The 26,640-nt window shown below is 45.9% G+C and overlaps 1 protein-coding gene across 1 annotated transcript in view; it reads right to left on the minus strand.

The window, feature by feature from the left end:
• Positions 1-682: 682 nt before the first annotated feature.
• The window catches only part of LOC122928841 (nicotinamide N-methyltransferase-like), a 48,107-nt gene continuing 22,149 nt past the window's right edge, over positions 683-26,640 (minus strand). Inside the window, exons 2-3 of the mRNA XM_044282108.1 lie at positions 5,406-5,613; positions 683-1,127 (exon numbers count right to left, since the gene is read on the minus strand). Of these exons, the coding sequence (XP_044138043.1) occupies positions 704-1,127; positions 5,406-5,613 (632 nt within the window). The 3' untranslated portion in view covers positions 683-703. The remainder of the gene's footprint in view (positions 1,128-5,405; positions 5,614-26,640) is intronic.

Below are 26,640 nucleotides of genomic sequence, written 5' to 3' on the forward strand. Positions count from 1 at the left end.
GATTCATACGGCCGTAGTGTTTTGTGTTCCGCAAATTGCGGATTTGCAAAACAAGGATACCGACCGTGTGCGTTCCGAATTTTGCGGACCCCACATGGCCAACACTATGATAGAAATGCCTATTCTTGTCTGCAGTAGGACATGCTTTATCTGTTTTGCGGGACAGCGGAACAGAACTACGGATGTGGTCCGCACACAGTGCTGTCCCCATCTTTTGTGGCCCCTTTGAAATGAATAGGTCCGCACCCCTTCCACAAAATTGCGGAACGGATGCCGGGAATGGATGCCCATTCATATGGTTGTCTGAATGAGGCCTAAGGGAAAGATCTGCACCTGTTCTGTGTTTAGAGCCGCACCTGGTTTTGGCTCACAATCACTGACCAAAACACTGAAATGTGAATGAGGCATTAGGAGCATATCCTCTACATAATTTCGTCCTATCCACCGCCTGATTCTAAATGTAAGGCAGTTTCCTTGCAGTCTTACATTTAAACCATTTTCTAGGACTAAACCAGGCATAGAAAATGATAAATGAGACAGGCCGGCCTTCCTACCCACACCATGCCCACTTTTTGAGACCTGGCATGAATGGGGAAGGAGTTGCAGATTCTGTTGCAGCAAGGCGTGCGACAGAATCTGCACAAGATATACGCCATAAAAGTGGTTTATTTTGGTTACTTAAATCGTAAGTTTCTACTCAGCTCTACTGCCCCTTGTGAGCTGCAATGAATATTGTGCCACTATAGTCAGTAAGGCCACTAACAGCTGTTCTTTCCTTAACCTGACAATAATCAATAACAAAGCCTGCCCTCTCTACAGCCTCCCTGGCAAACCTCTCATTATAGTTGAATACATGGAACCTGTCTTCCTTAATTTGAAAAAATGTTGCATCTACAACCCCAATTAATATGAGGTGTCCTTTAGGTTTTAGCAAACCCGACAACTTCGAGAGATATCTGATGTAATCTTCTTTCTCTTTGCAGACAACATCCAGGAGCCCAGCGCTGATGACACAATCTGCTGGTGGTAAGACTATCAGACCTGTGATATTTGGCTTCTCAAGGTCACATTTTACTATTTGATGAATTGCTGATTTCAATTTTTCATTCTTCTCCTGTAATTCGTCACTGCAAAAAATGTGAGAAAATAAGATATTTAATAGCCCAGGGCCTAAATTAATAGGACATCATTTAAGTAGTTACATGGTTATTCCCATCTGTACATTTTAGACATATGCACATGATATGCCATAAATGTCCAATATGTGCGGGTTCTTCCTTTTGAAAACACACTTATCACTAGAAAAGGACCTCATGTACATTGCCCCAAATGGAGTCATAGCCGCTCTTGTATGTTTCTTTCTAACTGCTATGGAACTTCTGAAAATAGCTGGGTATTCTTAGGCTACTTTCACACTCGCGTTTGGTGCGGATCCATCATGGATCTGCAGAAACGTATCCGTTCAGATAATACATCCGTCTGCATCCGTTCAGAATGGATCCGTTTGTATTATGTTTAATATAGCCAAATGGATCTGTCTTGAACACCTTTGAAAGTCAATTGGGGACGGATCTGTTTTCTATTGTGCCATATTGTGTCAGTAAATACGGATCCGTCTCCGTTGACTTACATTGTGTGTCAGGACGGATCTGTTTCGCTCAAACTGATGCATTCTGAGTGGATCCTTATCCATTCAGAATGCATTAAGGGCAAGACTGATCCGTTTTGGATCGCTTGTAAAATCCCTGAAAGGATCTCACAAACTGAAGCCAAAACGCCAGTGTAAAAGTAGCCTTACTCGGTTATATTTGGAAGTACTGTAGTACTAAATGGAGAGAGCAATGCACAATGCATGCATATGGTGGGGTCCTATTCTTGAGATAGGAGCTAAACATTTAAGGCATATCTTGTGGATATGCAATACATGTCCAGATGAGTCAACCCTTTTAAATATGAATTCTTGTTTTCAAGTCCAAGGGAAAGGCTTGAATCCATGCATGGCTTATGTATGTATGCTCAATTTGCATCAGCTTTGGCCATTTATGTCTGAAATATATATTTTTTTAACAAGGAATGCATGCAAGACTTTAATGGCCTCTTTCAAATGGTCACTATTTAGTCGGTATTTTGCATCAGTGTTTGTAAGCCAAAAACAGGAGTGGGTCCAAAACATAGGTGAAATGTAATGGAAATATTTGCATCTCATCTGTCTTGAACCCACTCCTGCTTTTGGCCTAAAAATTATGACTAAATACTGATACAAAATACTGACTGTGTGAAAGAGGACATACAGATGCTCAAAATACAGTATCCTTTCATTTATTTTTATTTTTTCTGTTACTTCTGCTACTTTCACACTAGCTTTTTATTTTTCCGGTATTGAGATCCGTCATAGGGGCTCAATACTGGAAAAAACGCTTCAGTTTTGTCCCCATTCATTGTCAATGGGGACAAAACTGAAATGAACAGAATGGAATGCTCCAAAATGCATTCAGTTTCGTTGCTTTACCATACTGGACAGCAAACTGCAAAATGTTGTAATTTGCTTTCCGTCCTGGGATGCGGAGCAAGATGAATCCGGCATGACCCCCAATGCAAGTCAATTGGGACGGATCAGTTTTCTCTGCCACAATCTGCCACAATAGAAAACGGATCCATCCTCCATTGACTTTCAATTGAGTTCATGACGGATCCGTCTTGGCAATGTTAAAGATAATACAACCGAATCCGTTCATAACGGATGCAGATGGTTGTATTATCAGTAATGGAAGTGTTTTTGCTGAACCCTGCCAGATCCAGTAAAAACAATAGTGTGAAAGTAGCCTAAGAAGAGCAGAAAAATAAACGGCAATGTAACATGGACAAACAGGGACAATAGTGGCCCCATAACAGAGTGGGGATGAGGGCCAACAGCAGTGGCAGTAACTGGGACAATAGTGGCCCCATAACCGAGTGGGGATGAGGGCCAAAAGCAGTGGCAGTAACCTGGACAATAGTGGCCCCATAACCGAGTGGGGATGAGGGCCAAAAGCAGTGGCAGTAACTGGGACAATAGTGGCCCCATAACAGAGTGGGGGTGAGGGCCAACAGGAGTGGCAGTAACTGGGACTATAGCGGCCGTATAACAGAGTGGGGATAGGGATCAACAGCAGTGGCAGTAACAGGGACAATAGCGGCCCCATAATGGTTTGGGGATGGGGGCCAACAACAGTGGCAGTAACAGGGACAATAGTGGCCCCATACCAGATTGGGGAGGAGGGGCAGCAGCAGTAGCATACAGCACAAGATGGTGGCAAATCACTGTAGTAGCAAAATCCCCAAAAAGCTGTGAGATAACAAGGCCCATTGGCATGTATATCCTTAAAAAATAATAATAACATGTACATATTAGTAGGCCAAGAAGCCCAATTGTAAGAATGGCAGTAGAGGTATCAGGTGGGTAGTATCAGGCGGGTGGCAGTTTCAGAATAGTGGCTGCAGGATGTGACCAGTAGCGATGGCCCATTTTGCAGAATATTGCGGTGTGGCAGCATACTACAGTATGATCATTAGTCATCAAAGAATTATTTATTCTGTTGCATCAGGCACCGGCGTCTGGAAATCCTGGTGGATCCACGCCTGATTCATCCCCCTGCCGCACTGAACACCTGCTCTGATGCCACACTCCTGGCCGGGCAGGAAAGCATGCCCATGGCAATCTTGGCCAGTTGCGGCCACACTTTAAGTTTTCATGTATAATACACTAAGTATTGTTGTGACATCACAGGACACTATATCAGCTACACTATAACACGGTCTAACCTACACTGACTATCTCGCACTAACTATCTGTATTATGTATATATGAGCTAACTAACTATCTAGTAATTGGATAAGGAATAGGATCCAGATGAAAGCACAGAGCACAGCAATGTCACTGCTCTCTCTCCCAGAACAAAAAAAAAAACAACTGCAGAAAATGGCTGCTGGGGAGTTTCTTATATAGTAAAGAGGCAGGCAACTTTCCTATTGGTTGCTAGGGATGTTGCTAAGCTCTGAAAAAGATATTGCAGCCTTCTTATTGGCCCACAAGCAAGAAGGGAGGTTAATGAGGGAAAAAAAAAATCTAGAATATTCACGATTACGAAGATATAGCACTATATTCTACATCTTCACGAATTCTCGAAGTGCCGATATTCGCGATAAAAATTAGCGATTAGAATATTTGCAATCAAAACTAGTAGGCATCAACCAACTGACTACATAGCATGTTTCTACAGTAGTCCATTTTTGCATCCCTCTCAGAAGGTCTAAATGCCCCCATTTTTGACCAGTAGCGAGGATCTAGCAATGTGGACAGCCAGTAGTCATCCCTCTGCCGATCCTGACAATGTGGATGTCACTACACAAACATGAAAGCATTCATCTGGCCAGGGGCTTAAATACTATAGTGGCAGACCAGGTGACTGCTATGGGGCCCGGGGCAAGAGTCATAGTTGGGATTATCTCCTCTTCTACTAGAGGTGAAAACTTGGTCAGGACTCTACCCTCTAGAGGAACAACTTTTAGCAAATGAGGAGTGGAAAAATGTCTCAAGGGTCATTGAAAAGGGTTTAGGCAGAAAACCTTCAGTCCAGTGTGGGGGCCTGGTTTTATCCTTGCTCTGGGGCCCTTACTTCTCTATGTACGCTACTGCATCTGGCCATTTGTGCAAGAGACTCAAAGGGCCTCCCTGCCTCCATCTTTACTGCATACTGCCATGGTCTGTCAAGTGTCGTTTTTGTGGTCACCCTTCTGCTCCTCCTGCTCCTCCTGCTCCCCTCCTGTTGTTTGGGCAGATAAACCACCTAGTTGTGTGTAAAATTCCTACATATGTTGACGCAGGACCGTCGGGCCAACAGTAGCATTCTGGCCGCAGCCACCATTTTAGAAAAAAATATTTATTACCACGAAGCAAGAGGAAATTTGGATTCATGGTGAATAAAATTTTTCCTAAACATCAGATTGAATTCCACTTTGGATGCCTTGATTCGCTCAACACTAGTTATATTGCTTCCCTTCAGCAGAGCCCATTGTTATGCTGGTACCTATGGGTGAGAATTCTGGGGGATATTTATCAAAGTGGTGTAAAGCCAATAGCAACCAATCAGATTCCACCTTTCATTTTCCAAAGGAGCTATGAAAAATGAAAGAAAGAATCTTATTGGTTGCTATGGACAACTAAGCCAGGTCTACTTTACACCACTTTGATAATTCTTCGCCACTGACTAAATTTGAACTGAAACAGAGCAGCAGTGCAAGAATAAAGTACCGGTAGATAAAGATATACTGCCTAAACATTTTCTAAATCTGCTTCATGTATTTTGTACACTAGAAATTATGAGAATGACAGTAGGTTTCCCCCAATATGTGGACAAATTCTTTACCTGTTTCCTTCTGTATCTACGTGAAGTTTTGCTGCATGGCTCCAATCAAATGCTCCTGTACGTGCGTCCACCCATCTTTTCAGCTCCATGATGCATCGGTCACTGGCCTTGAGCACTATGATGTCTTTGAAAAACTCACAGCATGAATACAGATGATGAGGTATAGAACTAATGCTGAGGTCAATCAAGATCTCTCCGTTAATATTACCTGCAGAAAAAAAATTCTAAATTACTTACTGTCTTATGTGTCTACATTACATCTATATTCCAAAAAAATATACAAACATGAATTGCCAAATGTCCAAAAATAAGGACAGCAGCAAAATCCTTAAATGTTCTTGTAGATTTGGTGGTATTATTATTATTATTATTATTATTATTATTATTATTATTATTATCATTACTACTAGCAATGTTTTTCCACATTTGACCCCCTTGAAAAATACACAGATCACAAAGTTACCTTTTGCGGGGACACTTAACTATCATCTATAATCTCTTTGGAACTCGAAAAGCACATCCACACTTTAAGGTTTCCTAAAGCAGTTTAGGAAGCCATATTAAAGAGTGGACGAGTGGATCATAACAGAAGAGAAAGAAAGATACTAAGCTGTATAATACACCTAGCAAGCGATGCTGTACTGCTTGCTCTTAAGCCTGTACTGTGTCATCACTGCACCGTACTGTTACTGTGCTGAGTGTTAACCCTTTCTGGATCTCTGCTGTAGATATATGGCAGTCCTGTCTTTAAAGGCATCGATTCACTATTTATTTGTCCTTCACCTCACAAAAAATTGAACAAAAATGTATCAAAAAGTCATACACACTCCAAAATTAAATGAAAAACAACAGATTATCCTGCCCTCGCACAACTCCGCAGACTTAAAACGTAAAATTGCACGGTTCTGAAGGGGTTAACTACCTACACTCCAAAGTCGCTTCCTTCATAACTTTGGAATAATACTGTACTGAGATCTGTCGGAACTGAAGCTTAGTTCAGTTTCAAGTTTCAAAGTGGTTTTCCTCTTTAAAATCAACTACCGAAGTTATTCAACAAAGTCAAGCGCAACTTCACGAATAACTAACTTCGGCTCATCGGAGTCCAAATATTCTAACACTGTACAGAGATGGATCTATGTGCAGTATTAATCTGAAGTTATGAACGAAGTGACTTCTGATGTAAAAGCCGCTCATCACTAGTGTAAACTTTTAAAGTGCATCTGTCAGCAGATTTGTACCTCTGACACTGGCTGACCTGTTACATGTGCGCTTGGCAGCTGAAGGTCTCTGTGTTGGTCCCATGTTCATATGTGTCCACGTTGTTGAAAAAAAGTTATGTTTTAATTAGAGTTGAGCGAACACCTGGATGTTCGGGTTCGAGAAGTTCGGCCGAACATCCCGGAAATGTTCGGGTTCGGGATCCGAACCCGATCCGAACTTCGTCCCGAACCCGAACCCCATTGAAGTCAATGGGGACCCGAACTTTTCGGCACTAAAAAGGCTGTAAAACAGCCCAGGAAAGAGCTAGAGGGCTGCAAAAGGCAGCAACATGTAGGTAAATCCCCTGCAAACAAATGTGGATAGGGAAATGAATTAAAATAAAAATTAAATAAATAAAAATTAACCAAAATCAATTGGAGAGAGGTTCCATAGCAGAGAATCTGGCTTCCCGTCACCCACCACTGGAACAGTCCATTCTCAGATATTTAGGCCCCGGCACCCAGGCAGAGGAGAGAGGTCCCGTAACAGAGAATCTGTCTTCATGTCAGCAGAGAATTAGTCTGCATGTCATAGCAGAGAATGAGGCTTCACGTCAGCCACCACTGCAACAGTCCATTGGCATATATTTAGGCCCAGCACCCAGGCAGAGGAGGGAGGTCCCGTAACAGAGAATCTGTCTTCATGTCAGCAGAGAATTAGTCTGCATGTCATAGCAGAGAATGAGGCTTCACGTCAGCCACCACTGCAACAGTCCATTGGCATATATTTAGGCCCAGCACACACACAGGCAGAGGAGAGAGGTCCCGTAACAGAGAATCTGGCTTCATGTCAGCAGAGAATCAGTCTGCATGTCATAGCAGAGAATGAGGCTTCACGTCAGCCACCACTGCAACAGTCCATTGGCATATATTTAGGCCCAGCACACACACAGGCAGAGGAGAGAGGTCCCGTAACAGAGAATCTGGCTTCATGTCAGCAGAGAATCAGTCTGCATGTCATAGCAGAGAATGAGGCTTCACGTCAGCCACCACTGCAACAGTCCATTGGCATATATTTAGGCCCAGCACCCAGGCAGAGGAGGGAGGTCCCGTAACAGAGAATCTGTCTTCATGTCAGCAGAGAATTAGTCTGCATGTCATAGCAGAGAATGAGGCTTCACGTCAGCCACCACTGCAACAGTCCATTGGCATATATTTAGGCCCAGCACACACACAGGCAGAGGAGAGAGGTCCCGTAACAGAGAATCTGGCTTCATGTCAGCAGAGAATCAGTCTGCATGTCATAGCAGAGAATGAGGCTTCACGTCACCCACCACTGCAACAGTCCATTGGCATATATTTAGGCCTAGCACACAGGCAGAGCAGAGAGGTCCCGTAACAGACAATCTGGCTTCATGTCAGCAGAGAATCAGTCTGCATGTCATAGCAGAGAATGAGGCTTCACGTCACCCACCACTGCAACAGTCCATTGGCATATATTTAGGCCTAGCACACAGGCAGAGCAGAGAGGTCCCGTAACAGACAATCTGGCTTCATGACAGCAGAGAATTAGTCTGCATGTCATAGCAGAGAATGAGGCTTCACGTCAGCCACCACTGCAACAGTCCATTGGCATATATTTAGGCCCAGCACCCAGGCAGAGGAGAGAGGTCCCGTAACAGACAATCTGGCTTCATGTCAGCAGAGAATTAGTCTGCATGTCATAGCAGAGAATCAGGCTTCACGTCAGCCACCACTGCAACAGTCCATTGTCATAAATTTAGGCCCAGCACCCAGGCAGAGGAGAGAGGTCCCGTAACAGACAATCTGGCTTCATGTCAGCAGAGAATTAGTCTGCATGTCATAGCAGAGAATGAGGCTTCACGTCAGCCACCACTGCAACAGTCCATTGGCATATATTTAGGCCTAGCACACAGGCAGAGCAGAGAGGTCCCGTAACAGACAATCTGGCTTCATGACAGCAGAGAATCAGTCTGCATGTCATAGCAGAGAATCAGGCTTCACGTCAGCCACCACTGCAACAGTCCATTGTCATAAATTTAGGCCCAGCACCCAGGCAGAGGAGAGAGGTCCCGTAACAGAGAATCTGGCTTCATGTCAGCAGAGAATCAGTCTTCATATCATAGCAGAGAATCAGGCTTCACGTCACCCACCACTGTAAGAGTCAATTTTCATAAATTTAGGCCCAGAACCCAGGCAGAGGAGAAAGGTCCCGTAACAGACAATCTGGCTTCATGTCAGCAGAGAATCAGTCTTCATATCATAGCCTAGAATCAGGCTTCACGTCACCCACCACTGTAAGAGTCAATTTTCATAAATTTAGGCCCAGAACCCAGGCAGAGGAGAAAGGTCCCGTAACAGACAATCTGGCTTCATGTCAGCAGAGAATCAGTCTTCATATCATAGCAGAGAATCAGGCTTCACGTCACCCACCACTGCAACAGTCAATTGTCATAAATTTAGGCCCAGCACCCAGGCAGAGGAGAGAGCTCCCGTAACAGAGGATCTGGCTTCATGTCAGCAGAGAATCAGTCTGCATGTCATAGCAGAGAATGAGGCTTCACGTCACCCACCACTGCAACAGTCCATTGGCATATATTTAGGCCTAGCACACAGGCAGAGGAGAGGTTCATTCAACTTTGGGTAGCATCGCAATATAATGGTAAAATGAAAATAAAAATAGGATTGAATGAGGAAGTGCCCTGGAGTCCAATAATATATGGTTATGGGGAGGTAGTTAATGTCTAATCTGGACAAGGGACGGACAGGTCCTGTGGGATCCATGCCTGGTTCATTTTTATGAACGTCAGCTTGTCCACATTGGCTGTAGACAGGCGGCTGCGTTTGTCTGTAATGACGCCCCCTGCCGTGCTGAATACACGTTCAGACAAAACGCTGGCTGCCGGGCAGGCCAGCACCTCCAAGGCATAAAAGGCTAGCTCTGGCCACGTGGACAATTTAGAGACCCAGAAGTTGAATGGGGCCGAACCATCAGTCAGTACGTGGAGGGGTGTGCACACGTACTGTTCCACCATGTTAGTGAAATGTTGCCTCCTGCTAACACGTTGCGTATCAGGTGGTGGTGCAGTTAGCTGTGGCGTGTTGACAAAAGTTTTCCACATCTCTGCCATGCTAACCCTGCCCTCAGAGGAGCTGGCCGTGACACAGCTGCCTTGGCGACCTCTTGCTCCTCCTCTGCCTTGGCCTTGGGCTTCCACTTGTTCCCCTGTGACATTTGGGAATGCTCTCAGTAGCGTGTCTACCAACGTGCGCTTGTACTCGCGCATCTTCCTATCACGCTCCAGTGCAGGAAGTAAGGTGGGCACATTGTCTTTGTAGCGTGGATCCAGCAGGGTGGCAACCCAGTAGTCCGCACAGGTTAAAATGTGGGCAACTCTGCTGTCGTTGCGCAGGCACTGCAGCATGTAGTCGCTCATGTGTGCCAGGCTGCCCAGGGATAAGGACAAGCTGTCCTCTGTGGGAGGCGTATCGTCATCGTCCTGCCTTTCCCCCCAGCCACGCACCAGTGATGGACCCGAGCTGCGTTGGGTGCCACCCCGCTGTGACCATGCTTCATCCTCATCCTCCTCCACCTCCTCCTCATCCTCGTCCTCCTCGTCCTCCAGTAGTGGGCCCTGGCTGGCCACATTTGTACCTGGCCTCTGCTGTTGCCAAAAACCTCCCTCTGAGTCACTTCGAAGAGACTGGCCTGAAAGTGCTAAAAATGACCCCTCTTCCTCCTCCTCCTCCTCCTCCTCCTGGGCCACCTCCTCTTCCATCATCGCCCTAAGTGTTTTCTCAAGGAGACATAGAAGTGGTATTGTAACGCTGATAACGGTGTCATCGCCACTGGCCATGTTGGTGGAGTACTCGAAACAGCGCAACAGGGCACACAGGTCTCGCATGGAGGCCCAGTCATTGGTGGTGAAGTGGTGCTGTTCTGTAGTGCGACTGACCCGTGCGTGCTGCAGCTGAAACTCCACTATGGCCTGCTGCTGCTCGCACAGTCTGTCCAGCATGTGCAAGGTGGAGTTCCACCTGGTGGGCACGTCGCATATGAGGCGGTGAGCGGGAAGGCCGAAGTTACGCTGTAGCGCAGACAGGCGAGCAGCAGCAGGATGTGAACGCCGGAAGCGCGAACAGACGGCCCGCACTTTATGCAGCAGCTCTGACATGTCGGGGTAGTTGTGAATGAACTTCTGCACCACCAAATTCAGCACATGCGCCAAGCAAGGGATGTGCGTCAAATTGGCTAGTCCCAGAGCTGCAACGAGATTTCGCCCATTATCACACACCACCAGGCCGGGCTTGAGGCTCACCGGCAGCAACCACTCGTCGGTCTGTTGTTCTATACCCCGCCACAACTCCTGTGCGGTGTGGGGCCTGTCCCCCAAACATATGAGTTTCAGAATGGCCTGCTGACGTTTACCCCGGGCTGTGCTGAAGTTGGTGGTGAAGGTGTGTGGCTGACTGGATGAGCAGGTGGAAGAAGAGGAGGAGGAAGCCGAGAAGGAGGAGGTGGCAACAGGAGGCAAAGAATGTTGCCCTGCGATCCTTGGCGGCGGAAGGACGTGCGCCAAACAGCTCTCCGCCTGGGGCCCAGCTGCCACTACATTTACCCAGTGTGCAGTTAGGGAGATATAGCGTCCCTGGCCGTGCTTACTGGTCCACGTATCTGTGGTTAGGTGGACCTTGCTACAGATGGCGTTGCGCAGTGCACACTTGATTTTATCGGATACTTGGTTGTGCAGGGAAGGCACGGCTCTCTTGGAGAAGTAGTGCCGGCTGGGAACAACATACTGTGGGACAGCAAGCGACATGAGCTGTTTGAAGCTGTCTGTGTCCACCAGCCTAAATGACAGCATTTCATAGGCCAGTAGTTTAGAAATGCTGGCATTCAGGGCCAGGGATCGAGGGTGGCTAGGTGGGAATTTACGCTTTCTATCAAATGTTTGTGAGATGGAGAGCTGAACGCTGGCGTGTGACATGGTTGAGACGCTTGGTGACGGAGGTGGTGGTGGTGGTGTTGGTGGTACATCCCCTGTTTGCTGGGCGGCAGGTGCCAACGTTCCTCCAGAGGCGGAGGAAGAGGCCGAGGCGGCAGCAGCAGAATAGGCCGAGGCGGCAGCAGCAGAAGAGGTAGCAGGGGGAGCCTGAGTGACTTCCTTGGTTTTAAGGTGTTTACTCCACTGCAGTTCATGCTTTGCATGCAGGTGCCTGGTCATGCAGGTTGTGCTCAGGTTCAGAACGTTAATGCCTCGCTTCAGGCTCTGATGGCACAGCGTGCAAACCACTCGGGTCTTGTCGTCAGCACATTGTTTGAAGAAGTGCCATGCCAGGGAACTCCTTGAAGCTGCCTTTGGGGTGCTCGGTCCCAGATGGCGGCGGTCAGTAGCAGGCGGAGTCTCTTGGCGGCGGGTGTTCTGCTTTTGCCCACTGCTCCCTCTTTTGCTACGCTGTTGGCTCGGTCTCACCACTGCCTCTTCCTCCGAACTGTGAAAGTCAGTGGCACGACCTTCATTCCATGTGGGGTCTAGGACCTCATCGTCCCCTGCATCGTCTTCCACCCAGTCTTGATCCCTGACCTCCTGTTCAGTCTGCACACTGCAGAAAGACGCAGCAGTTGGCACCTGTGTTTCGTCATCATCAGAGACATGCTGAGGTGGTATTCCCATGTCCTCATCATCAGGAAACATAAGTGGTTGTGCGTCAGTGCATTCTATGTCTTTCACCGCTGGGGAAGGGCTAGGTGGATGCCCTTGGGAAACCCTGCCAGCGGAGTCTTCAAACAGCATAAGAGACTGCTGCATAACTTGAGGCTGAGACAGTTTCCCTGGTATGCATGGGGGTGATGTGACAGACTGATGGGGTTGGTTTTCAGGCGCCATCTGTGCGCTTTCTGCAGAAGACTGGGTGGGAGATAATGTGAACGTGCTGGATCCACTGTCGGCCACCCAATTGACTAATGCCTGTACCTGCTCAGGCCTTACCATCCTTAGAACGGCATTGGGCCCCACCATATATCGCTGTAAATTCTGGCGGCTACTGGGACCTGAGGTAGTTGGTACACTAGGACGTGTGGATGTGGCAGAACGGCCACGTCCTCTCCCAGCACCAGAGGGTCCACTAACACCACCACGACCATGTCCACGTCCGCGTCCCTTACTAGATGTTTTTCTCATTGTTATGGTTCACCACAACAACAAATATATTATTTGGCCCAATGTATTGTATTCAAATTCAGCGGGATATAAATTTGAGGCCTAGTATTTAGGCGCTGGGTGACCGGTATGGATTTAGTGACAGAATTAGACTTGGAAATGCACAGAAGCGTGTGTGTGTGAAGTTATTCTGAATGACCCTATGTGCACCTTCAATATTATATACCCTTTTAGGGATAGATTTCAAATAGCTCTGATATAGCAGAAACCACTAAATTATGAAATTGCTAAATTGGGAATTGTACTTCAACCCAGAACAAAAAATGTGCTTTGACGGACACTAAATATCTTGCCCAGCAACAACAGTACACCGGTGGGTAACGAGAGATTTAGAGGGAATTAAATTTGAGGCCTAGTATTTAGGCGCTGGGTCACCGGTATGGATTTAGTGACAGAATTAGACTTGGAAATACACAGTAGCGGGTGTGTGTGAAGTTATTCTGAATGACCCTATGTGCACCTTCAATATTATATACCCTTTTAGGGATAGATTTCAAATAGCTCTGATATAGCAGAAACCACTAAATTATGAAATTGCTAAATTGGGAATTGTACTTCAACCCAGAACAAAAAATGTGCTTTGACGGACACTAAATATCTTGCCCAGCAACAACAGTACAGCGGTGGGTAACGAGAGATTTAGAGGGAATTAAATTTGAGGCCTAGTATTTAGGCGCTGGGTCACCGGTATGGATTTAGTGACAGAATTAGACTTGGAAATGCACAGAAGCGTGTGTGTGAAGTTATTCTGAATGACCCTATGTGCACCTTCAATATTATATACCCTTTTTGGGATAGATTTCAAATAGCTCTGATATAGCAGGAACCACTAAATTATGAAATTGCTAAATTGGGAATTGTACTTCAACCCAGAACAAAAAATGTGCTTTGACGGGCACTAAATAACTTTCCCAGCTACAACAGGACAACGGTAACGAGAGATTTAGAGGGATTTAAATTTGAGGCCTAGTATTTAGGCGCTGGGTGACAGGTATGGGTTTAGTGACAGAATTAGACTTGGAAATACACAGTAGCGGGTGTGTGTGAAGTTATTCTGAATGACCCTATGTGCACCTTCAATATTATATACCCTTTTTGGGATAGATTTCAAATAGCTCTGATATAGCAGAAACCACTAAATTATGAAATTGCTAAATTGGGAATTGTACTTCAACCCAGAACAAAAAATGTGCTTTGACGGACACTAAATATCTTGCCCAGCAACAACAGTACAGCGGTGGGTAACGAGAGATTTAGAGGGAATTAAATTTGAGGCCTAGTATTTAGGCGCTGGGTCACCGGTATGGATTTAGTGACAGAATTAGACTTGGAAATGCACAGAAGCGTGTGTGTGAAGTTATTCTGAATGACCCTATGTGCACCTTCAATATTATATACCCTTTTTGGGATAGATTTCAAATAGCTCTGATATAGCAGGAACCACTAAATTATGAAATTGCTAAATTGGGAATTGTACTTCAACCCAGAACAAAAAATGTGCTTTGACGGGCACTAAATAACTTTCCCAGCTACAACAGGACAACGGTAACGAGAGATTTAGAGGGATTTAAATTTGAGGCCTAGTATTTAGGCGCTGGGTGACAGGTATGGGTTTAGTGACAGAATTAGACTTGGAAATACACAGTAGCGGGTGTGTGTGAAGTTATTCTGAATGACCCTATGTGCACCTTCAATATTATATACCCTTTTTGGGATAGATTTCAAATAGCTCTGATATAGCAGAAACCACTAAATTATGAAATTGCTAAATTGGGAATTGTACTTCAACCCAGAACAAAAAATGTGCTTTGACGGACACTAAATATCTTGCCCAGCAACAACAGTACAGCGGTGGGTAACGAGAGATTTAGAGGGAATTAAATTTGAGGCCTAGTATTTAGGCGCTGGGTCACCGGTATGGATTTAGTGACAGAATTAGACTTGGAAATACACAGTAGCGGGTGTGTGTGAAGTTACTCTGAATGACCCTATGTGCACCTTCAATATTATATACCCTTTTTGGGATAGATTTCAAAGAGCTCTGATATAGCAGGAACCACTAAATTATGAAATTGCTAAATTGAGAATTGTATTTCAACCCAGAACAAGAAATGTGCTTGAACGGACACTAAATAACTCGCCCAGCTACAGCACTAGGGACAGATTTAGCTGGATATAAATTTGAGGCCTAGTATTTAGGCGCTGGGTGACAGGTATGGGTTTAGTGACAGAATTAGACTTGGAAATACACAGTAGCGGGTGTGTGTGAAGTTATTCTGAATGACCCTATGTGCACCTTCAATATTATATACCCTTTTAGGGATAGATTTCAAATAGCTCTGATATAGCAGAAACCACTAAATTATGAAATTGCTAAATTGGGAATTGTACTTCAACCCAGAACAAAAAATGTGCTTTGACGGACACTAAATATCTTGCCCAGCAACAACAGTACAGCGGTGGGTAACGAGAGATTTAGAGGGAATTAAATTTGAGGCCTAGTATTTAGGCGCTGGGTCACCGGTATGGATTTAGTGACAGAATTAGACTTGGAAATACACAGTAGCGGGTGTGTGTGAAGTTATTCTGAATGACCCTATGTGCACCTTCAATATTATATACCCTTTTTGGGATAGATTTCAAATAGCTCTGATATAGCAGGAACCACTAAATTATGAAATTGCTAAATTGGGAATTGTACTTCAACCCAGAACAAAAAATGTGCTTTGACGGGCACTAAATAACTTTCCCAGCTACAACAGGACAACGGTAACGAGAGATTTAGAGGGATTTAAATTTGAGGCCTAGTATTTAGGCGCTGGGTGACAGGTATGGGTTTAGTGACAGAATTAGACTTGGAAATACACAGTAGCGGGTGTGTGTGAAGTTATTCTGAATGACCCTATGTGCACCTTCAATATTATATACCCTTTTTGGGATAGATTTCAAATAGCTCTGATATAGCAGAAACCACTAAATTATGAAATTGCTAAATTGGGAATTGTACTTCAACCCAGAACAAAAAATGTGCTTTGACGGACACTAAATATCTTGCCCAGCAACAACAGTACAGCGGTGGGTAACGAGAGATTTAGAGGGAATTAAATTTGAGGCCTAGTATTTAGGCGCTGGGTCACCGGTATGGATTTAGTGACAGAATTAGACTTGGAAATACACAGTAGCGGGTGTGTGTGAAGTTACTCTGAATGACCCTATGTGCACCTTCAATATTATATACCCTTTTTGGGATAGATTTCAAAGAGCTCTGATATAGCAGGAACCACTAAATTATGAAATTGCTAAATTGGGAATTGTATTTCAACCCAGAACAAGAAATGTGCTTGAACGGACACTAAATAACTCGCCCAGCTACAGCACTAGGGACAGATTTAGCTGGATATAAAATTGAGGCCTAGTATTTAGGCGCTGGGTGACCGGTATGGATTTAGTGACAGAATTAGACTGGGATATGGCCAAAAAATGAACAGACTATTGCTGGTTAAATGCACTTGGTGTGACAGCTTCACCCTGATGTAGGCTTTAGCCAAAAAACAACCACACCATTGAGGGTTAAATGCACTTGGTGACAGGCGCAGCTTGCCCCTGATTTTGTATATGGCCAAAAAATGAACAGACTATTGCTGGTTAAATGCACTTGGTGTGACAGCTTCACCCTGATGTAGGCTTTAGCCAAAAAACAACCACACCATTGAGGGTTAAATGCACTTGGTGACAGGCGCAGCTTGCCCCTGATTTTGTATATGGCCAAAAAATGAACAGACTATTGCTGGTTAAATGCACTTGGTGTGACAGCTTCACCCTGATGTAGGCTTTAGCCAAAAAACAACCACACCATTGAGGGTTAAATGCACTTGGTGACAGGCGCAGCTTGCCCCTGATTTTGTATATGGCCAAAAAATGAACAGACTATTGCTGGTTAAATGCACTTGGTGTGACAGCTTCACCCTGATGTAGGCTTTAGCCAAAAAACAACCACACCATTGAGGGTTAAATGCACTTGGTCGCAGCTTGTGCTGGCGCACCACAAGACACAAAATGGCCGCCGATCACCCCAGAAAAATGAGACTGACAAACGGTCTGTGCAGCCTAAAAACAGTGAGCAATTGAGGATCAGCAGCTCAATGATCCACAGCTGCAGATCGATCAGTTAATCAAGTCCTTTGGAGGAGTTAATCTGCCTAATCTCGCCCTACTGTCGCAGCCGCAACCTCTCCCTACGCTAATCAGAGCAGAGTGACGGGCGGCGCTATGTGACTCCAGCTTAAATAGAGGCTGGGTCACATGGTGCTCTGGCCAATCACAGCCATGCCAATAGTAGGCATGGCTGTGATGGCCTCTTGGGGCAAGTAGTATGACGCTTGTTGATTGGCTGCTTTGCAGCCTTTCAAAAAGCGCCAAGAAAGCGTCACAAAAGCGCGAAGAAAGCGACGAACACCGAACCCGAACCCGGACTTTTACGAAAATGTCCGGGTTCGGGTCCGTGTCACGGACACCCCAAAATTCGGTACGAACCCGAACTATACAGTTCGAGTTCGCTCATCCCTAGTTTTAATACATGCAAATGAGCCTTTAGTTGCTCTTACACCTAGAGGCTCTGCTCTCTCTGCAACTGCTGTCCCCTCTCCACTTTGATAGGGCCAGGCAGTGGAAATGTCACCATGTCAGGCCCTAACTTCCCCTCGAGGCTCACACTATGCTCTGTACTCCAGTATCCAGTGCAGGTGTAGTATAGAAAAAAGGCTTGCAGAACAGAAAACAGCTGCCGGCGAGTCTCTTTCCTGTACTGCTCATGTGTAATCACGATCATGTTTACACTGGCTGACCCTGCAGAAGTAAGGGCCGTCTTCAATATTGATTGGACCCTGGGCAAGAGGGAGAACACAAGTGCCGCTGCCGCATTCATGGGTCCATACTTTATTAACTACTGTAAGTAGCAGGACATGTAGGGCATACATGGGGGATCTCCCTGCACTTACTATTAATACTGGGCGCTGCTCCTGCACCCGTTACATTCTCCCGCGCTGTATGTTTAGTAACAGCATTGGGACACCAGGGAGAAGACATCAGCTTTTCTCTGTGGGCGATCCTACTCCCTGGCTGTAGCGCTGTCAAATCGCAGCGCAGAACATCACAACCAGGGAGAAAAAAACTCACCTTCTCCCTGGCTGTGAAGTTCTGCGCTGCGATTGGGCAGCGCAACAGCCAGGACAGAAGGAACACCCAGGGAGAAAAGCTGATGTCTCCTCCCTTGTGTTCCAATGCTGTTACTTAGCATACAGCACAGCAGAATGTAACGGGGCCACAGCGGCGCAACGGAGCAGCGCCCAGAAATAATAATAAGTGCAGGGACATCCCCCATGTATGCCCTACATGTCCTGCTACTTAATAAAGTATGGACCCATGAAAGGTCCTCCAGTGGCCAGCGGGGCTCAAGAGGCAACTGCCTTGGCCTCCCCAGGAGCAACTGTGCCCGGGGCAGCTGCCCCTTCTGCCCCGCATTAAAGACAACCCTCGCCGAAGTGCAAATGCCATGCAAACTGCAGAGTGAGCAAAGCCTCTAGGTGTAACAACAACGTCCCTGTTGCTCTTAGGTCCTAGGCCAGTTTCATAGGTACAAATCTACTGACAGACCCCCCTTTAATAGCAAGTACACCAAAACTGTAACATATGTAGTATGGCAAAGCTTTCTCAGAAAGCGAAAGGGGTTGTCTCACTTCAGCAAATGGCATTTATTATGTAGACAAAGTTAATACAAGGCACTTACTAATGTATTGTAATTGTTCATATTTCCTCCTTTGCTGACTTCAGATTTCCATCACATCATGCACTGCTCGTGAGCAGCTCATGCATGCCTATGCACTGCCATGGTCTCAGTGACTGAGTATGACAGCTATATCGTACTATCGTACTATAGTATGACAGCATGGCCACCACTGCTGGATTGCAGCAATAGCCGTGATACCTGGAAACAAGCAGTGTATAATGTGACAGAAAAATGAATCAAGCCAGCAAAGGAGGCAATATGGAAAACCCCAATACATTAGTAAGTGCCTGGTAATGATGGACGAACATCTTAAAGGGAAACTCTCAAAAAAATTTGCCCTGCTGGAGCCTAGAAATTTTTTATCTCCTATTGTTTTGATGTATACAAATGTGCAGCACTCCACGTTTTTGTATCATAGAGTCCATAAAAAAAATGCATACGTTAACATAATTTTTTTTTGTACCATGGAACTGTATGGTGAATGGACGCCACTGTACAGCATCAGTCTGAGGAGATATAAAGATATTAGCCCTACCCCTGAATAATAATACAATTAGGTGGTCATTTATTATATAGAAATACATCTATGCTGGGCATATTTCTGACACAGATTGTGGCTCAAAGGTTCTTAGCACTGCAATCTGCATATTTTTCCAGCTCATGCCAGATCTAAAAAAGGATGGCGTGGGCGGGGAAAGAGATACAGTTATGGCCATCCAGTTATTGGATACCACCGCCATACATTGACCGGATAACACCTCTGTACATTGACATGATAACACTGCCATACCGTGACTGGATAAAAGGGTATAAGATGGCACAGTAAAAGTAATGACTAGGGGCACTGCCCAGGGTGTGGTAAGAGGGCACAATGCAGGGTATAAGGGGGCACAGTACAGGGTGAGGAGCACATTACGGGGTGGGGGGCACAATTACATGACCCTGTGATATTAAATGGTCCTTATGGTGAATTCAGTTCATATGCCACCATAATGAGAGGCAGAGGAGTGAGACAGGAGTGTAATTATGTGGCTAGAGATATAAAATGTAACTGTCGGCCAGTACAGGCCCCAAAAATTAGGCAATAGGCTTTCACCTGACAGCAAAGAACTTTGGATTCTGTGGCTGGAGGTGCTCACGGGATAAATATGTAACTGTCGGCCAGTATAAGCCCCAAAGGACACTGGATGAGGGGCAAGCCAAGAGTTCCATGGCAAATTGTGCCAGCTCTTGCCACAGGTCAAGCCTGCACACTCAGTAGTCAAGGGGTTACTCGCTTCTCAGAGCGTCCACATCGGCCATTAACCCAATGTAGTCAGACACCTGTCGGTCTAGGTGTTCCCTGAGGCGGGATCTGGGTGGCGGTTGTTGATGGGTTGGCTACAAGAATGATCTCATAGCCGAAGTGACCAACACATCTTCAAACCGCCCACTTCTTGCATGCGCGGTAGGATTGGTACCCACAACTGTTTTTCCCTGTGTGGAAATTACTCTGCCAGCGGCCGCAACAGCAGAATACAGCATCTCTCGAAGCAACGCCTGTAAATGTTGCATTATGACTTATGCTCCTACTGGGCTCGGTGATGGAAGACCAGGTGCCTTCTTAAGGCGGTCGTCCCTAGGTGTGGCTTACTGCGACTTATGCGTTGACAGCACAGGCTGCAGATGGCAAAACTATTGTGAGCAGCGGACATGTTAAAAAAAGCCCACACTGCGGATCCATATGCCGGCGTCCTGGGAGTGCTAGATGTGACCGTGCATGGTGGATGGCTCACTCCTGATACATTGGACTGCTTTTTGCCTCCGGCGCACTGCGAGTTCTGCCTGCTTCTCCTTCTCCTCCCTATATGCTGCTCTGTCTATCCCTCTGAACTCCCCTCCTCTTCCTCTATTGTGGGCACCCACATGACATCCATCGACACATCATCATCATCGTCACCTTCACCACCACTGACATTAGAGATCTCGGAGTAGGCAGCAACAGTTGGGACCTCCGTCTTTGGGCTGGGTGGCATCCTTTGCTACCTCGTCAAGAATGGCTGCACATCGGTAAGGTCTGGGAATGGATGGGTAAAAAATTCCTCTGACTCGAGTGGATGGGCAATGGTGGTGGTGGTGGTGTCTTTGGGGGTGCACACAGCACTGAGTGAGGAGGGTGCAGATACAGAGGATGAGGAGGGTGCAGAAGCGGAAGGCTGAGTGAGCCACTCAACCAACTCTGGTACATCCTTTGATGTAATTGCACGCACCTTCTCCAACTTCCCACTTAGGCTCCCGCCTGATGCACCTGCCCAACCCCTAGCACCCCTGCAGAATGGCCTGCCTCTTCTTCTGCCTGTCATTTTAAAATTGTCCCTGTGACAAAGTCCTTATAGAAGAGCAGTATTTGTGGAAGCAGGTATATAGAACCCCTTAATGATTATTTGCTGGAAGCAGGTATATCAAACCCCTTAATCAGTATTTTTTTGGGCAACAGGTATATCACATCAGTTGCAATTAGTTGTTCCAATAGCAGAACCACACTCAACTGCTGCACAATACAAATGCACTATATAGAAAGTATATTATAGGTATATCACACCCCTGCCTCAATCAGTTTTTTGGGGGCAACTGGTAAATCACACCAGTAGCAATTAGTTATTCCAATAGCGTTTTTCCCTCTGTATAGCTGCAGTTTCGCAGAAGAACAGCACACAACTGCTGCACAATATAAATGCACTATAATATACTTTCTATGTTAGAAAGTATAACAGAAAACAAAAAATTCAAGTTGGGGAAAATAACTTAAAACAGTCTAACTGAATATATCAAGGAACCCCAGCCAGGGCAGAAAAATTAAGTTTAAAGTAAGATATAACTTTTATTGTGATCGTCAAAAGGTCTGGAAGTACCAGCTTTCAAAAGGGCAAACATACAAAAACAACTAAGACACTAAAGTCCCAGGGGGGACAATATAGTACCAGAGGTTCCAATCAAGAACATGTAAGATAATAAGTAATTCTACGAAAAAAGAACAGTCTTACCAAGTGATGTGCTTCAGGACCATCTGGTAACTGTACAGTCCAAGGGATAAATGGCAGTCGATTGTAGGTCACTTTGTACAAGGCAGCTATGGCAATTTTCTATCCCTAAAGTAAACCCTGACAAACGAAAGCCAACTGCGAATGCCCTGCCTTACTGCACAAAGAAATGCCCCAAACAGGGCAACCCTATCTGGATGTCTGACCCTATTAGGTGCAATATCCCTCAAAATGCCCTCTAACCTAGTTTGCAGTCACTTGGGGACTATAAGAGCAATAGTAGTCATACTTCCAAAATATAATAGAGGATGCTGTTCGTAGGTAGCGGTCAGGGACAGCTGTCCCTAGACACCCCTATATAGCGGGAAGGGGGTTAAGTTGACCCTACCTATCTATAAAGAGCACCCGCCCCGAAAGTGGTGACTCTGTCCAGATGCCTGTCCCTAGTCCGGGCGGAATCCCTGAAGAACACCATAGGATAGTTCCCGACGTGCCACGTTTCATAGAATACGCATCAGGAGAAATATACCAAGGGCTTGGTGTATAAAGGTTGACCAATCCTACAAATAAAAAAAAGATTAAATAATCTTAGGAAAAACTTGGGGCCACAACAACTAAGAAAAGGGGCAAAAGTAAAAGCTAAATATAAGCCTACCTTGTAATTGATAGACCAAGGGTAAAGCCGGGGGGGGGGGGGGGGCAATTAAAATTCCCTACTTGCAGATAGCCCATCAGTGGTACGGGACTAATTTGTGGGCTGAACAGGAGTAAATAGCAGACCCCATAGTCAGCATGGGGAGTCTTGTCCAGGAAGCCAGTGAACAGCATCTGACTCCAGGCCCACCTACATGGGACATGTGACCAGTCACATGACCACAGCGTCACGCGAACCCAGAAGAGATGTGCCGCCTGTGAAGCAAAGCGCTGATTCTGGTTGAACACGGCGTTGAGCCACATGAGGCGGAGACAAAAGAAGAGGGATTGTGTGGTGCCTATCAACAGAGGACATTCCAGATGGAGTCCATGTTGCTGAGACAGCCGTAAGTGGAAACAGACCCAGCTGTCAAGGGGAATGAAGGGCTTATTGGCAGGAACACAGGATAAGTAAAAATAAGTAAAACAATGGCTGGAGGACATTTACTATTATATAAAAAGGAGGGTAAGAAGTGAGGCTCAGAGGGGTACACATAAATGAATTTGGTAGACTCAACAAGGAATTAATCTGCTACAATTTCATAAATGGATAGACAATGGGTTCAAGCAGTGAGTTGGGTACCACCCTCAAGGGGAGGGGTGTGGGGGAGACGAAGGTGCCAAAATGCAACAGGGAAACGTATGTGTAGGTGGATTTACATGGCTTATATGTACGTAGCAACTGAAATTCAGCTGCTCATTAATTCCTTATGGAGCCACAGTTTTTAGATAGTAAATCCAGCGAGCTTCCCTTTGCAAGATGCTTCTGTCCCAATCGCCTCCCCTCAAGGGTGGGTGGATCTTATCAATGACCATAAAAGTAATTTGGGTGCTGCCATTATGCACAGTGTGGACATGTTTCACGACCGGTGTATCTTTTTGATTAGCAATATCATTTAGGTGCTCATTCAGATCTACAATTGATAAAATCACGGATGGTATACCTCTTCCCAGTCACATTACTCCGGAACTTCTTACCAGTTTGGATATACTTACAAGCGATGCACCGACTACATCGGTAGCATTCCTGAATGTTACTACGGAGCCATGTACTACCGGACGTGAACACGGGAGTGAACTGGCTATGCACCTGTCTGTCATGCAGGCTTCTGCCTCGCCTATACGAATGGCATACATATTAGGACATCGTCAGACATCATCCACAAATCCATCCTCCTTCAGGCAAAACTCCCTCCTACCTCAGACTTTAGACAAAACTCCGTACTCCCTCATCCAAAACTCCATCAGACCTCAGACAAAACTCCGTCCTCCCTAACTCAAAATATGCCCTACTACACACACTCTTCACCTGACGGAGAGGCAAAGGACCTGTGATGACATCATGACCATGTAATGAGTCACGTGTGTGGGAGGGGTCAGATGTGCACATCAGCTGGTAGAGTGTACAGTACTGTAGCCATCAAATAGAGCTGTGTACTAGAGATGTGTGTGTAACCTGCATGTAGCAGTGCTGTGTACTGTGTAGCAGAGCTGTATGTGTAACCTGCATGTAGAAGAGCTGTGTACTGTGTAGCAGAGCTGTATGTGTAACCTGCATGTAGCAGAGCTGTGTACTGTGTTACAGAGATGTATGTGCAACCTGCAGGTAGCAGTGGTGTGTACTGTGTAGCCGAGATGTGTACTGTGTTACAGAGATGTGTATGTTACCTGCATGTAGCAGAGCTGTGTACTGTGTATATAGAGCAGTGTGTGTAACCGCATGTAGCAGAGCTGTGTACTGTTTTACAGAGATGTGTGTGTAACCTGGGAACTATAAAAAAGTGCAAAACAAAAAAAAAAAATCAGATCACCCCTCTTTTCCCAAAATGAAAATAAAAGAACTAAAAAAATACACATAATGGGTGTCACAATGTGTAAAAACACCCATTGTATAAAAATATTATCCCCATACGGCAAACAGCAAAACAGAAGAAAAAAAAAAAAAGAGTCCAAATGTCCGATTCGCAGTTTTTGGTCACTTCATTTGCTACAAAAATTTAAATAAAAAGTGATCAAAAAGTCTTAAACACCCCAGAATGGTATCAGTGAAAAGTTCAGATTGCCCCGCAAAAATTGAGCCCCACCCAGCTCCGTACACATAATTACAAAAAAGTTATAGGGGTCAAAATATGGCGACAAAAAAATAAATCAGATTCTGGAAATCTCCTGTCTCTCTGAGTTACTCAGAATTGGTAGCCCTAATTAATAAATACATGCAACATGAATGCATATATGCCGCTTCACACAAAACTAGACCACAAGTGTTAGGCTTCTTGCACATGAACCTTGTTGGTCCATTCCGTGCATTGGGGACAGCAATTTGCAGTCCCCAATGCACGGGCAACGTGGTTGCAGCGGCCGGGACAGATCCAGACACTCTACACTTGAATGGGTCCGTGAACATGTTCTACTTTTTTGCTGTGCGGAGGCACGGCCAGAAACAAATGAAATTCAGATTGAATTTCACTTCGTTAACTTCAATTTCGCTCATCTCTAGTGGGTGGCAGTAGGAGAAGATGGCAGCAGAGGAAGGTAGTCTGTGGCATCAGGTAGGTAGCAGCATCAGAATAGTGGCTAAAGCAGGTGGCCAGAAGAAACTGTTTTTTTTTTTTTTTAACAAAGTTTGGGTGTGGCACCCAGAATGATCTAGTCTGATGCATCAGGCACTGGAGTGTAGAAATCCTGGCTGATCCATGCCTGATTCATCTTTAAAAAGGTTAGTCTATTAAAATTTTGTGTTGAAAGGCGAGTTCTTTTTGGGGTAACTATGTCCCCTCGCACAAAACACGCTCTGAGGCCACACTACTGACTGATTAGGAAAGCTTGTCCAGGGCAAACTTGACCAGTTTTGGATGCAAATCAAGTTTGGCTGCCCAGTAGTCCAGGGGCTCTTGGATCTGAGCTGGCAGGGTGCAGGCCAAGTATGCCATCACCTGCTGGTTCAGGTTTTGCTCCATGTCTTGCTGCTGCTGGGTAGTTTTTCAGTAGGCGGGTGATGAAAAGTGCTCATTAGAGACTCAAAACTTAAGTTGCTGCTGATACAGCTGGTGCTGCTCCTGCACCCCCACCCACTCCAGCAATCATGAGCCAGCGTGAGCCAGAGTGTCCCCCGGTCAGACCTTTGTGAGGATGAGCGATGGTGCACATAGACAGTGACCAACTGACTACATAGGATGTCTCAATAGTAGTTGAGTTTATCCTCCCTCTCAGTGGAAAAAAAAGGCCTCATTTTGGAGAGGAGCAGGGGTCTAACATGGTGCAGAGCCAGTAGTCATCCGTTTGCTGAATAGTTATAATACGGCTTTCACTAAGCAAGCAACTCAGCATGCATCTGGTCATTTGCGCAATGAACTCAGAAGAACTCCCTGCTTCCATCTCTACTGCATACTGCCACGCAGGGCCAGACTGGCCTACCGGGATATCGGGAAATTTCCCAGCAGGCCGCCGGCCAGGGGCGCGGGCTGGACCGGTCCTGCCGTAAGTTTTTTTTCAAAGTACGGCGGCGGGCCCTCAGGCGGCTGCCGCACTGCCCGGGCTGGCATGTCCATGAAGGTGCACCGCCCAGGCGCAGCATGAAGAGAGGGACTGACAGGAGGGAAGCGCCTCTAATGTAGCGTGGCCGAGCTCTGTCCGGTCCGCGGTACAGGAGCTATTGTTTCCTGTACCCGGCCGGACTTACAGGAAGTGCTCACTTAGTGTGCACTTACTTTCAGTCCGGCCGGGTACAGGAAACAAATTCTCCTGTACCGCGGACCGAACAGAGCTCGGCCACGCTACACTAGAGGTGGGGGGGAGAAGAGAGTGATGAGGGAGGAAGGGGGGAGAATGAAAGTGACAAGGGAGGGGGGGAATGAGAATGACAAGAAGGGGTAGAGAGGGACAAGGGGGGGGGGGGCGAGAAAGAGAGTGACAAGGGAGGAGGGGAGAAGAATGTGACAAGGGGGGGAGAGATTGACATCCATCACAATGCACCCCTTGCACACAATGCATCTCTTACACACACTCAATGCACCCCTTACAGACACACACACACTGCATCCCTTACATACACAGAAACACACCTTGCAGCCCTTACACATACAAACACAGATTTGCACAACGCATTCCGTACACACATTTTGAAACATACAATACATACTTTATACACAAACACAAACTTCTTTCTATCTCTTACACGAGAACACACTGCAATCCACTACACACACACACTGCATCATCTACACAAACTGGTATCCCTATGCACTACATTCCATAAGCACACACATTAGATTCTCTACAGCAACACATAACACATCT

This window comes from Bufo gargarizans, chromosome 2, assembly GCF_014858855.1.
Source record: "Bufo gargarizans isolate SCDJY-AF-19 chromosome 2, ASM1485885v1, whole genome shotgun sequence".
NCBI lineage: Eukaryota > Metazoa > Chordata > Amphibia > Anura > Bufonidae > Bufo > Bufo gargarizans.